General features: G+C 37.5%; 1 protein-coding gene across 1 annotated transcript in view; it reads right to left on the bottom strand.

Annotated features, from left to right (window-relative positions):
- NOA1 (P-loop containing nucleoside triphosphate hydrolases superfamily protein) overlaps window positions 1-13,984 on the bottom strand; it is a 241,888-nt gene that overhangs the window by 23,352 nt on the left and 204,552 nt on the right. Inside the window, exon 8 of the mRNA XM_089788123.1 lies at window positions 4,334-4,449. Within this exon, the coding sequence (XP_089644249.1) occupies window positions 4,334-4,449 (116 nt within the window). The remainder of the gene's footprint in view (window positions 1-4,333; window positions 4,450-13,984) is intronic.

A 13,984-nucleotide genomic window follows, 5' to 3' on the forward strand; every position in this document is an offset into this window, starting at 1 on the left:
CAAACAACTCGAGGTTCTCATCTCCTTGATGGCTACTCTTTTCATAGTCTATTGGTTGCCCCGTTGCATTTTGTTCACCATTCACTCTTTGTTGCTTCCTAGGATCAGCGAAGGCAATAATGCCAAATGTTTACCACCTACGGTAACTAGTTTGATGTATACTATTGTATTATGAAAGTTATTGCAAAGAAAGTAAAGGAAAATGAATATCAGAAAACCACCATGTATATACTCTTCTTCCAAGTTTTCATCAGTGAACATCACATTACATCATACACCGCTGGAGAGTGTACATATACCATCCAAAGGATGCAACTCAACCGTAGCATTCATAACGACTTACCCCTCAAGCACTAACAACTCAACAACTTACTTTACCCATTCCCGACAAGTACAATTATGCTGACAACAAAGGTGAAACACACACACACCAACAATGACCTCTAACATGTGCAAAGAGAGTAATAGATGCTACTAACTCAAATGACGAAGGAAAACTGACCTGAAAGTACAAATAACAAATGACCAGTGAGATGTTTGTGAAATTGGCCAATGTTGGCATATTTTGCTGTTCTTACCATCAAGATTCAAGCCCCACTAGTGTGTTATTGTTGATTGATTATATTGGCGATGAGGTCCCCCGTTTGTGACCTCAGCAGTACATAGCTTTGTGTCAAAAGTGTTTCCTCTTCTTTAAAAAATGTTTTTGTGATTGATGATAACCACTTCTTCTGCCTCTTGGAAAGATGTAAATGGTTGCACAATTATGGACAGCTGCTACCAAGGGATATCGCATCACTATCAAAAAATAGTCAACAAAAAATTGCAATCAACAATCATGAGAAGTCCTCATTATTGCACAATCACCACTAAACTCAATCTCTCATAATTATGCATTCCTCTGACTCCCTTTGCTTCCAATCCTCTAACACCACCAGTACTCACATATGCCACTCTTACTTGCAACCTTTGTTAATTTTCTTGATCAACGTGCCCTTGCCTTCCTCACATACCTATAGTAGCATCTACATTTTTCAAACAAGACTTGGGTGTCATGTCCCCTTTGCACACGTAAGCTCTAGACAAGGAATCACTTTGAATAATTAAATAATTAAATAAAGTTGCCTAAAGTACAAACACGTTAAATTTAATTAATCATTTTATTAAGTTGGAGTACTAAAGTAAAAGTGACTTTATGGGGGGCAAAATATGAAGTTACATTAGTCACTCACAGCGAAAATGAATAATAGTTTATTATTTATGGAAAAAATTGTGTGAAGAGGGGAATTGAGAGGGTAAACTCATTATTGGCATACTCATTTGTTACACCACATTTGGAGAAGTGAAACTATTCATCGTCAGCCTAAGATCAAAATCCTATGGAAAATTGAGTTTGAGGATAAAACCCTGCTACCCAATCTACAAGTGGGTTCATATAGGATTCAAGTGAGATTACAGAGATATGTAAAAAAATGGTTTGTATCATCTACCTACTAATATTTTATACATTTCAGTTGAGATGAGGATTTTATGTGGAGATAAATAAGCCCTAAATGGACTGCAACACCTTTTACACACTGCCGCACCACTTAACTGCATGCTACATTGTAGTAATACCTTTGAAAAGGCCCCCCATAAAGTCACTTTTAATTTAGTACTCCAACTTTATAAAATGATAAATTAAATTTAACGTATCTGCAACACCTATTAACGTATCTGTAATTCATGGATTTACAGAAGAATTAGGTGGGACCAAACTATCTGCAACCCCCATTTGGTGCTTTAGAAAAGGTTAAAAATCTGTCAGGTGGTATTTGGATGTTTGAGGGAGGTTAGAAATCCTACCAGGAAGCATCAATGCAACCATAATTTCCAGCCACCTTTGTATGTGTGTCTATGCACACATATATACATACAAACATACATATGTATGTATATTCGTGTGTGTCTATGTATATGTATATATGCATACAAACACATATTGCCCCACATTGGGACTTTTAGACACCAACATACAAGTGGCATCATTGTTCCAGTTTCTTGCAACTAACAAAGGTAGAATTGCTGCAATCTTGGACTGATTTGGCATATTGCAGACTATAGCAGTTCAGATCAGACACTCTACAACAACAGAGTTCATTCAAGCTTGAAAGGGAGAATCATCAATGCCTATTTGGCCCTTAGCAGTACTCAGCACCAATTCCCTACATTGTCCAGCCACTTGAAGGTTAGGTGTCATGTCTCCTTCTCACTAGTGGTCAGATTTAATGGATTTTGGCCTATAATCAAACCCTCGTAGGCCAAGGTGTTGAGGAGAGGGTCATGTAGGCAGTTCCTTACTGTTGCCACAATCTCCCCACAGCTACAGACTTTTGCAGCTACAGGCTTCTTGCAGCCACAGATTTCCTGTAACCTATGATATTATTTGCACTTTATATTAATTATATTTTAATAATACTTTACAGTGCAATTAAATATTATTATGGGAAAAGATGAATCTTCTAGAAAGTGAAATTAAGTATTATTTTTTTTTTACAAGGTGGCCCACCTCTTGGAGGAAAAGAATAAATAGGGAGGAAAGCCTCGTTGTTGTATATCGAATGTGTTGCCATCTTCTTTGCCCAATAACTTCTATAGCCAAGCGTTCTTGCAATTTGCTACATTGGTCATTGGGAACAAACATTCCAATTGATGCTCAGATTTAATGGAAGTTGGTCTATAATCAAACCTCCGCAAGCCAAGGTGTTGAGGAGAGGGTTGAGTTGGCAGTTCCTTACTGTTGCCACAATCTCCCTGACGCCACAGACTTTTGCGGCTACAAGCTTCTTGCAGCCATAGACTTCTTGTAGCCACAGACTTCCTGTAACCTATGATATTATTTGCACTTTATATTAATTATAGTTTAATAATACTATAGTGCAATTAAATATTGTTATGAGGAAAGGTGAATCTTCTAGAAAGCGAAATTAAATATTGTTTTTATTTTACAAGGAGGCCCAACTCTTGGAGGAAAAGAATAAGTAAGGAGGAAAGCCTCATTGTTGCATATCGAATGTGTTGCCTCTTCTTTGCCTAATAACTTCTGAAGCCAAGCATTTCTCCAATTTCCTACATTGGTAATTGGGAACAAACACTCCCATTGATGCGCATAACTGAGGTGCTGAAAGATCCTATGAAGGCTTGCAGATATTTGAGAAGACAAATCAGCCATTGTGCCAAGTTGGTGGCCTAGGGCTAGATTTGCAGAGTAAGATTGAAGGAATCAGTCTGATATTAATTTCAAATAAATTGCAGTAGGGCTGGGATATTTGATAGTGATTCTGGAACAGTTTGGAAGACTTTCCTAGAGCTGAAGGTGAACAGTGTTGCTACTACAGTGTTTCTGCTACCATTCTGCCACTACACTAATATCCAGATATTTTGGGCAGTTTCTAGGTTCCCATCCATCTATATTTTGCATTGTTTTGAAGCTAGATCTGAATCTTTTAGGGCATTTGTAGGGATTTAGTAATCAGTTGTGGAAGTAAATCAGCAAAATTAGATTCAGAATCGCAAGGGATATTAAATTAGAATAGCCTTAAATAAGCTTGTATATGTTTTGTAATAACTTCCAATATTGTAATAATCATATGTTAGATAATCTCAGAATCACATGATGAAATAAAAGTGCAGTATTTCCATTTGAGTGGTAAATATATATGTCACTTTCAATTGAATCCTAAAAAGTCATTTCGTCGAACAATTATATAAATGCCCATATATCAAGATGACTTTAGCATTGTCATTTTATCAAACATTTGTAAGAGTCCCCAAATATTAGTCTGGTAGATGGTTTCCATATGTTAGGTCCCTAGGCAATATACAAACCTCCCTCAATATTATTGAACCCTCCATGTCCACAGGCAGTATCAATATGCATACCCTCTCTAGCCCCTGCCCCCGCCCAAGCCCCTCCTGCAGGGGGTGTTCTTATCTATTGCCTGTGAACAGGGCAGGTTCTATCTACTGTCTGTGAACAAGGAGGGTTATTATAGAAGCTGGAAGGGTTATATCCCCTACTAATTTGAGGGCCTTACGGTACACACATACATACAGAGGGTGTTATATATTTCCGATGGGAAGGCGCTTTACAATAGTATCAGAGCTGGTCTTCCTACCAACCTGTTTAGAGTTGGATAGATTGATACAAACAGATAACTCATGTGCCAAGGACGTCAATGGGACTCAAAGTACATTCGGATGTATTATACACAAAAACAAAAATCTCCTAAGAAAGAATTGAATAATGGAACCAATAAATAGTTTGTTTCTTAAAACAGTAATGGAAATATACCCCTGTATGAAATGCATCAATTGGAATGGGACCAAGTGTAGTGCCAGGCACAGCAGATTGTGTAGGTTTATACCTCCTAGCTGCTGCTGCAACAACATCCTTTAGAGCCATTGTTTCTGCACTTAAATAGTAAACATCAATCAATACATAAGCACTTGGGTGGAGTTTTCTGATACAATAATTTTCAAACAACTGCACGAAAAGATGCAACATTGATTATGGTAAATTACTGCCAATCATTGTTAGCACTGCCATCAAATCAGACTTCACAACATTAGTATACAAGCAGCAGAACTATCATATGAACATAAGTGGATCAGACAACCCTATCTGAAACACAGATGAGGACAGCTAGGCATGGAAGACTAAGTTCCTTAGTGCATTGACAAAGAAAACTTGTCTGAAGAGGAACTTAAACATGGAAAAATCAAATGCTTATATCCAGAGGTATGTCAGAAAGATTAATAACCACAAACATACTGAACAAATATCAGTGCCTAAATTCAAAACCCAAGTATTTCCATGTGCAAATTCTTGACATGAAGCAACCTATTTCCTAAGCAGGTTACCTTTTTGGTCCTTTCCACACCTAGTTAGTTTACTTATGTTTTTTACTTTTTGTCTCTCGGTCATGTGATTACAATATTTGCCACAATCACAAGTTATCCTATGCCTAACCCTTACCTAATAAAAAGGTTCTCTATGTATATTTACTCAACAGCACTGTACTCTATTGTACCAATATTGGTAATATGTCATTCCTCGTTCTCTTCCGCAGAAGATTATGTGGTGTTGAACGTGATTCTTGCTCTTGTGAGTATTCTAGAGATGTTAATGTGGTATCAAAGCACTAAATCCTCAAGTCTCTTCTTGTTTTTGGAATTTTTTTGCCTAAGTTTCACATGGTGCTCCTTGGCCCAAATCTGACCTCACAATTGTGTCAAGAAAGCCCAGATCTATATGCATCAATAATAAACTTTGTTAGGTCTGATATTGTTAGAAATTTAGCATTTTTAAAGGCTTATCTAAATTCTCACTTGTACATAGTTTGTACAATCCTTCACTATTGGATCTAAAAGGCCCAAATCTATATGGCTCTGTGTAACAACCTACCTTGTTCTGTTATTTTAATGTCTATTTCTTCCTGTAATTTTGTCAAACAATTGTCTTGCAACTAAATTTCTTATAGTTTTCAGCTTGATGCTGATCAATGGTTTCTCAAGATTGTTTGTGTTTCATATGAGATGCAAATAGGAGGCAACATAGAACCATATGCAGCTAATAACAATGACCATTCATTTATTTCTTGTTTCAGATTTATCAAGAAATTACAACTACCATAACAATCATATCTTATATCTTCTCATTAAACTCAACGCATTATATCAACTATAAAGTTCAATGATGGTCCATACCCATTGCGGTTGCAGCAGTGTTAATAGTTCTGAAATTGCTACAGTAACTTGCAGCTACAGCGATCCGGACTGCGACAGTAACTTGCTGCTACAGTAACTCGCTGCTACAATGATTCCGATTGCTACAGTAACTCGCTGCTAAAGTGATTCCGACTGCTACAATAACTCACTGCTACAGTGATTCTAACTGCTACAGTAACTCGCTGCTACAGTGATTCCGACTGCTACAGTACCGCGCGACAGGAACTTGTTGTTACCATGTTGAATCTCAAGACCATATCTTTCAATGGCGTCAAGATTTCCAACTTGAAGGGATTTCGTCCTTCAAACTATTGAGATATAATCTCCAGAATATTACCCAATTTCTTTGATATTTCCAAGCATACTTAAAAGAAGCTCTTCCATTTCTTTTATAGTGTTCTCACAAGGGCTCCATCCTTCGTTTTCTCAATGTGGGATAAAACATAACTCCCTTTATGTAACTTATGTCTCCAATGTGTTATAAAATAAAGGGGACTCTTTTAATTTAAATATTTCCCACAAACTATAGTCTATGCATTAATAAAGTTAAATTTTTAAATTTAACTTTATAAAATAGCTTTATCAATGCATAACAAATCTCATCAATGATAAACAAGTCTTCTTGTCAATTTTAAACAATTACCATCGACATACCGTTGCCACTGGATGTTCGACCATGTCCAAGATGACTTACTATAAATAGTAAGTATGCCCAAAGTTGCCTCAAAACCCCTCAGAAAGCCCTACAACTAAAACTATCTAGGCCAAATAGCCTCTAAGCCCCTTTAATGTCCTGGTTAGCCTACGGGACCGTGGGGAAATAGGCTAACAACAACAATAGCTATGAATGCTAAAAAAGGGGACATTACACTCTGTAGGGTTTTCTACTCATTAGAGATTTGACACTTTTGGAGGACTTCATAATTCTTAGTCGTGCAATGTTTGTATAGTTGTGCGCTACATATAGTGTTTGCACAATTCTTCTATAAGTAGATCAGATTCAGTGTAATATTCTTTATTTACATCATAGTTAACTATATCTAGTAATAAATTGTGGTTTTGATATTTTAGAAATTGATGCGTGTTTTCATTGGTTACAAGGCACAAGGTACACCTAAATCAGCCAACAAACACACTGCCAAGCACCATTCCATGGTACAGGATCTTGCCACGTATTTAGGGCTGTCAACTCTCCATCCGCTACGGAATTAGGAACGTGAGGAAAGTCTGCAATGAAGGGAGAACTACTAGGACACCCTATTGTAGTACTAGCAAAAGGAAAGTGACTAAAAGCCACATCTTCAAGAACTTTTAATTTCCAGACAGGGGAAAGGAGTATGGCATTTACGGTCAAAGTTGGTAAAATATTTTTTTATCCTTTTCTTGTTTTAAATTGTAAAAAGGAATCTGATGAAGTTTTAACATGTATCTTCTGTGTCTACATCTTGTCTTCATACGTTAATGTGTTTGCCTCATGTCGTCCCTGTGTCTTCATGCATTCTTGTGTCTACATCATGTTTACATTTTGTCTTCATGCATTAATGTGTCTACTTTGTGTATGCTCTGTGTCTTAATTCATATGTTCTTGCATAGGCCATCGTAAACTAACATATATACTTCTGCAAGTATTTAACACATGCAGGAAAGTGAATGAATTCAAGCTATGAATTAATGAAGATCAAATCAATTACTTGAGGACAAGAAAATTTTAGAGGGGAGGACTGTGATATCCCTGTCAAAATATCAATTAATAATTAAAAAACAAGAATAATTTAATTATAATATATATAATAATATAATTATAATAGAATATGTTAAATCACATATAAAATCATAAAATGTATTATAATAATAATATTGAGATATAAAAAGAATTAGATAATCAATAATAAAAATTAGAATGATAATCCAATATAATAATAAGTAAATACTGAAATAATTGTATAATATAATCCCGTATTCAATATTAAAATAACAATACAAAATTAATTAATGTTACATAATTAATATGTTATAATATTAACATAAAAAAGCAATAAATGAAATAATAAAAGGAATATTACCTATTGTTAATCATGAGGAGGTGTGATTAAAGAAGAGATGTGTCCATTTTGGAGGCAATCACACCCATGGACAGCACATAAAATGAAATTTAAATTCATTTCACAAAATATCATTGAAGAATTATTATTATTCCTTACTGAAATTTATCTTATCGAACAGGGACAGAGAATGGGACATTACAGAGGGATCTCCATTAGAGTTGTCCTCGTACTACCTCAATCAAAATGTCCACTAACAACAACAGCTCTAATAAGTTGTCGTGGAAAATTCCACAATTTAACTATCTACGGAAAATATCTCCAACTTATCAACAATGAGCTATAGAGCTCTATAATAAATGGTTCTTAAGGCACAACATTTGTTGTAGGTTTTGGAAATAAGGTAGCAAGCTAAGTGGGCTTAACCTCGGAGAAAACTCAATCGTTAAACCTGCTTGAGTTGCAATAGTACTGGGATGCATGACCTCCCAGTAAGGCCTATTTTTTCACCCGTGTGAGTGTAATGTCCCCTCACCCTAGATTGTAACTCGTTTACTTGATGTGAAAACATGTGCTTAGTTGTTTACTAAGTCTGATCCACTTCTCATCAATTTTATATTTACAAGTGCTTTTATATTTATTAGATTTGCAATATCCCTAAGTTTGTGTTGTCCAACTTATATCTCTGTTGATAGCCTTCCTTGCTAATTATGATTTGTTAATTATGGATCGTAAGAAATTTTTTATTAAATTATACTGATTGGTATGTATTTTTATATTTATCTTTGAAGAAAATTCTGGTATTTATCCAATGGCTGCTGACTGTAGCTACATTCCAGACCTGATGCAAATATTATTAGTTGTTTTGACTTCTTAGTATTCTACCTCAATATAATTCGATGCTTATTCTGATGTAATGACCGACTCTACTTATAATGCTTCTGATTGGTGTTTTTATTTCTATCTTTGAGTGAATGTCCCTTGACTTATTTAATGATTTCCTGACTAAAGACTATTAAAATTTAATAAGAGGCTGACTATTGTATTCGTTACTAACTAGATACTCCAAATGCTGAATAGAATTCAATGCTAACTGGGATTTAACACTGACCAAAAAAATGCCCTTTATCTGTTGATCCAATACTTCCTTTTATACCCATGTGAGAAAAGGTGGTGCCCTTTCATTAAAGTTGACAGCTCATGGGAGTATCGTGTCTTAAGGCTGTGTATCCAGCCTTTAAGATATTCAATACCAAGGTGTTTCATATTTGAAGTTTGGTAATATATATATTTATATATTCAGATTTTATATGATAATATTTAATGATATAATTATTGTATTAATGATTTATGTGTATGCGTGCATGTGAGTGTGTGTGTGTGTAGATTATAATATGCATTTAATTAATATATATAATGATAATATTTGATTTTTATTAATGTCATTAAGTTGTATTAAAGATTCAATATTAGTTTTCATAATTTAATTTTTTCAGTTTAATTAGAATGATAAGTATCTATATTTTTTTATTATTATAATTATACTTATATTTTATTATTTATTTATTTATTTTCTTTATTTAATCTTATATAGTATTTTTTAATTTATTATAATTAAACTCTAAACTAGAAAAGGGGGACATCACAGTCCGCGTTTCTCGAAAATTGCTTGTCCTCGAGCAATGTCAATTAAATGTGAGTGGTTTTTGTCGTTGAACTCTAATATCATCTTGGCTTGAAATTTTGAATTCAACAACCATTAAATGACAATTTCAATTTGAGGTGAGAACTGTAATATATTTACAAATATCGACTTATCAAATTAGAATATTATTAAATACAATTTTAAATACTAAGAACAATTAAAAGATGAAACTTATCTTGATGTATTGTAGCACCTTTCTTCTCCTCTAGTGAGTATTGCCTTGTTCCATAATGAATTTCAATGAGTGCTCATAATCCTTAGCAAGAGTTCGTAATTAGGTTCCAAGCTCTCTAGGGAGGACCTCCTAGGGTTCTAGCTATCGTATGGCCATTCTAGAACAGTCCTTAACCTATGTTACCATCTCATTACGATTATCTCCTCCTAACGCCTTATGGATATCCTTTATTTGGTATCTCCACCATAATAATCTTTGGGAAGGACTTTATATTTTCCCAATCCTTATGAAAGGGTCTTTGATTAGGGTCTTGCCACTTATAGGAAGACTTCCTAGGGCTCTAATTATCTCATTACTAACTTAGAGCAGTCCTCCAACTACGATACCAATCTTCTCACAACTGCTCTACCCTTGGGGCCTTATGGATATCCAACAATTGGTATATCCATCCAACTTAGAAGATAGATCTACTTCTCCTAGGCCTTTAGAGATGCAATCTTTGTCTTTTAGTAGGGTGACCTAACAATTCTCCTTTAATCAAAGTGCAATAGGGGCCCTGATAGCAGTTCTCCCTTAACTACCACTACAATGGGATGCCCTCAACGGCTCTCCCTCAAATACCTCTGCAATAGGGTGCCCTTAGCAGTTATTTCTCAATCACCATGCAAAAGGGTGCCCTTCTAACATATCTCCCTTACATGCCACTATGGTGGGGTGCCCTTCATGATTCTCCCTTAAATGCAGTCTTGATTACTTCTGCAATAGGGTGCCCTAGCAATTCTCCTTTAGTCGCAAAGTAGTAGGCTGCCCTTATAGCAGTTATCCCTTAACATGCTACTACAATCGGGTGCCCTAGTGGTTCTCCCCTAATTGCAACCTTGTGAAGGTGTCACCAAGAGGATGCCTGTAATGTCCCCATTTTTAGAAGGTTCCTGCAATTAGCTTGGTCAATTCATCATCACGACCCTTGTGAGCGAGCGATGGGATTTGAGGGTCTCAGTTGTGAAGTTATTAGGCTTTACAGTGGACTATGGTGACTTTTGGCTCCGTTTTGTGAGACTTACCATTTGCAATAAGTCAACAGTTGGTTCCAACGAGCTCAATTGAGTTAGAGGAGTTGAGTGACGCTATCCATTTTTATTTTTGGCTTCCGGTTTAGGCTCCAAGAATCTTGTAGGGGGTGTCTATTTTTAGTAAGTCACCCCACCGGGTTCATTCATCATTTTTCTTCATCAGGATCACTCCTATGTTGTTAGATTTCGATTATGGTACTTCTCTAGTCATTTTCGCAAGACAGCTAAATTATTATTATCATTCAACTAAATATGCCAAGGTTGCTATTTTTGCTGGAATTGTCTATTGGCCACCTTAATGTCATAGCTCATTGGAACCGAGTTCAAAAGTTTTAAGCCTTGTGCACAAGAAACAATGACCTTGCATGTCAAAATACCATGACATGGTTGAAAAGGTTGTTTTTGGGAGCCAAAAGGAAATTAATAAATTATATTATGTGCTCTGCTTTTGAGGCTCACTCCACTGACTTGGCCAGTATTCCCTCGTCTTATCTCCGTTTGCTTCGGAGTAAGAAGCGTAACTTCACTGCCTCAAAGTGTAAGTCACTTTGTTCCACACTGGTTAGCAATCCCCAGCTCTTTTGGCGTACTCTTTTCCTCCGTCATCCCGCTCCGCCTTCCACCCTTGACTTTCACTCCCTTGCGTTGCATACCATGGCTCTTTATGATATTCCTGGGCAGCTTTCCATTCACCCCCCCCTCCTTTCGTTCGCCTTTTCACCCCTTCCCACATTTATGAGGCTATCAGATCCATGAAATGTAGCAGAGCTGCTGATGAGGAAGGTTTTCAGGCTGAGCTTTTCAAGTTCGGTGCCTCAGTTCTGGGTCCCTATCTCTCTATTCTTTTTAATAGAGTGATTCACACTGGGTTTCCGGCTTCCTGGTCTAGGCACTTGATTCATCCCATTCACAAGACTGGGCCTGTCTCTGATCCGGGGAACTACAGAACCATCATGATCGGGCACACTTTTGCCAAACTGTATGCTACTGCTCTTAATACTATGCTATCAGCGGAGCTTGACAAGATTGGTTGTAGGGCTAGAGGACAGGCGGGCTTTCGGACGAATTATCAGACTATGGACCACATCTTCACGCTACGGGCTATTATTGAGGACGCCAGACACAGATCGGAAAAGGTATACTGTTGCTTTGTTGATTTTCGCAAAGCTTTTGATTCTGTTCCTAGGGTGGCTCTGTTTGAGAGACTTAGGGAGATCGGTATTTCTGAGATGCTACATATTGCTATTATGAGATTATATGAGACTGTGGTCAGCAGATTTCGGACTCCTGTTGGCTTCTCAGATCCGATCCATTGTACTATTGGGGTTAAGCAGGGTTGTCCTCTCTCTCCTACTTTCTTTGGGTTATATATTGATGAGCTGGAGGACTTCCTCTTGGAGTCTTCGCTCCCGGGTGACGGTTGTTATCTTCATCAGGTTCTGATCTCGATCCTTCTCTTTGCGGATGATATTGTTCTCCTTGCTTCCTCTCCTGATAGGTTACAGAGACTTCTTGATAGATTGGCTTTATTTTGTGATCAGAGACAGCTAGTGGTTAATTTGGGTAAGACTCGGATCATGGTCTTTAATTTCTTAAAGACCTCTCATCTTCACTTCACATTTCGAGCCCAAGTGATTGAGATTACTTCATCCTATTTGTATCTAGGTGTTATGTTTTCCGGACCACGTTTTAGCATGAGACCTGCTATTCAGCCCAGAGTGAATAAGGGCATGGGTTCTCTTGCTTTGCTTGAGAAACAGTGCTTCAGACATCATTTTCAGGATACCTCATCTAAGCTATTTGTCCTAGATTCTCTTGTTCGACCGACTGTTCTTTATGGTTCTATGGTTTGGGGTCCTTCTCTCCTTAGCTCTGATTGGGCCTCGGTTGAGCGGGTCCAAACTTTGTTCTTGCGGCGCATTATCAGATGTCATAGATCTACTCCTCATGGTATCATTCTTGCTGAGTTCGGGGCTCATCCTTTCAGACTTGCGGCCATTTTTGCCTTAGTTTGGTTTCTTCATCACCTTCGTGGGTTTGCTGATATGGCTGGAGACCGTGATCGTTACTCCTATTTAGCTTATTGCTCTTCGGTTTCCATGGCGGCTGCTGAGTCTGGTGCTCGTGCGCGGTGTTGGTATGCACAAGTCTCTTCTTTGTTGAGTTCGATTGGGATTGATATTGATCGTCTCTCCCCTTTTCAGTTTTCTTTGGATGCCCCTGCTCATCTTCTCCCTTCTCGGCAGGAGTTGAATGAGCATGTTTGTCTTGATATTTATAGATGTTACATTACTGCTACCTAGGTTAACCCTCCTAGCGGATTACACCCACGGATGTCATTTTATGCGACACACTTTTTGGAGATCTCAGATGGGATTATTGCCCGACCTAGCTATCTTTCACAGCGCTGGTCTCATGCCCTACGGATCTCTTTAGGTTCTTTCAGAGTTGGTTCCCACCATCTTCGGGCTCAATTGGATCATCATATTGACAGGGAGGAGCGGACTTGTTTGTTCTGTTCTTTAGGGGAGGTGGAGGATGAGGCTCACTTTCTTTTTCGATGCCCTATTTATTATGAGATCAGAGGGAGGTTCTTTTGTTTGTTCAGAGAGTGCTTCTCTCTCTATGATATCTTCAGCTATTATGATCAGAGATGCCTTGCACTGTATCTGCGTGAGGCCACTATGCTCCGGGATAACATGATTCAGACTCTACTTCCACACCGGCACTCATCTACTCAGCTCATTACTGCCCTTTTTACACATTTGCGTGGTGTGAAAAGGCCCTCTAGCTATATTCGGCCTAGTGATCTTTCTAGATGTGTCAGATCCCGCTCTGCTTATAGGCACCAGCGACACTCTTCTGGGCAGGTCGAAGACAGTGTAGTACCTCTACGCATCGACACATGTATCATTCTATGACTGATTTCTTCTCACCCAAGAAAGACTCCTAGTGCTTTCTGTTGCTTGTATTTGTTTGTTGCTGTTGCTTTCCTTCGAACACCTTTGTGTGCTCCTGCTGGCTTCAGCCCTACTTTGTTGTAATCTTTCAGTCCCATAGACCTCTTTTTGGTCTTTTGTTCGACGTTAATATCATTATCTTATCTTATCTTATCTTATCTATCTGCCTAAGTATAAAGAAAAAGGCTTTTATGTGAAAGGTGTGTAGTTGAAGCTATAAGTTGCTCAATGGAAATTATAAATATGGCTCCCATTATGAG

Source organism: Cupressus sempervirens, chromosome 1, assembly GCF_028749045.1.
Source record: "Cupressus sempervirens isolate cs-2001-9-10 chromosome 1, ASM2874904v1, whole genome shotgun sequence".
In the NCBI taxonomy this organism is placed as follows: Eukaryota; Viridiplantae; Streptophyta; class Pinopsida; order Cupressales; family Cupressaceae; genus Cupressus; species Cupressus sempervirens.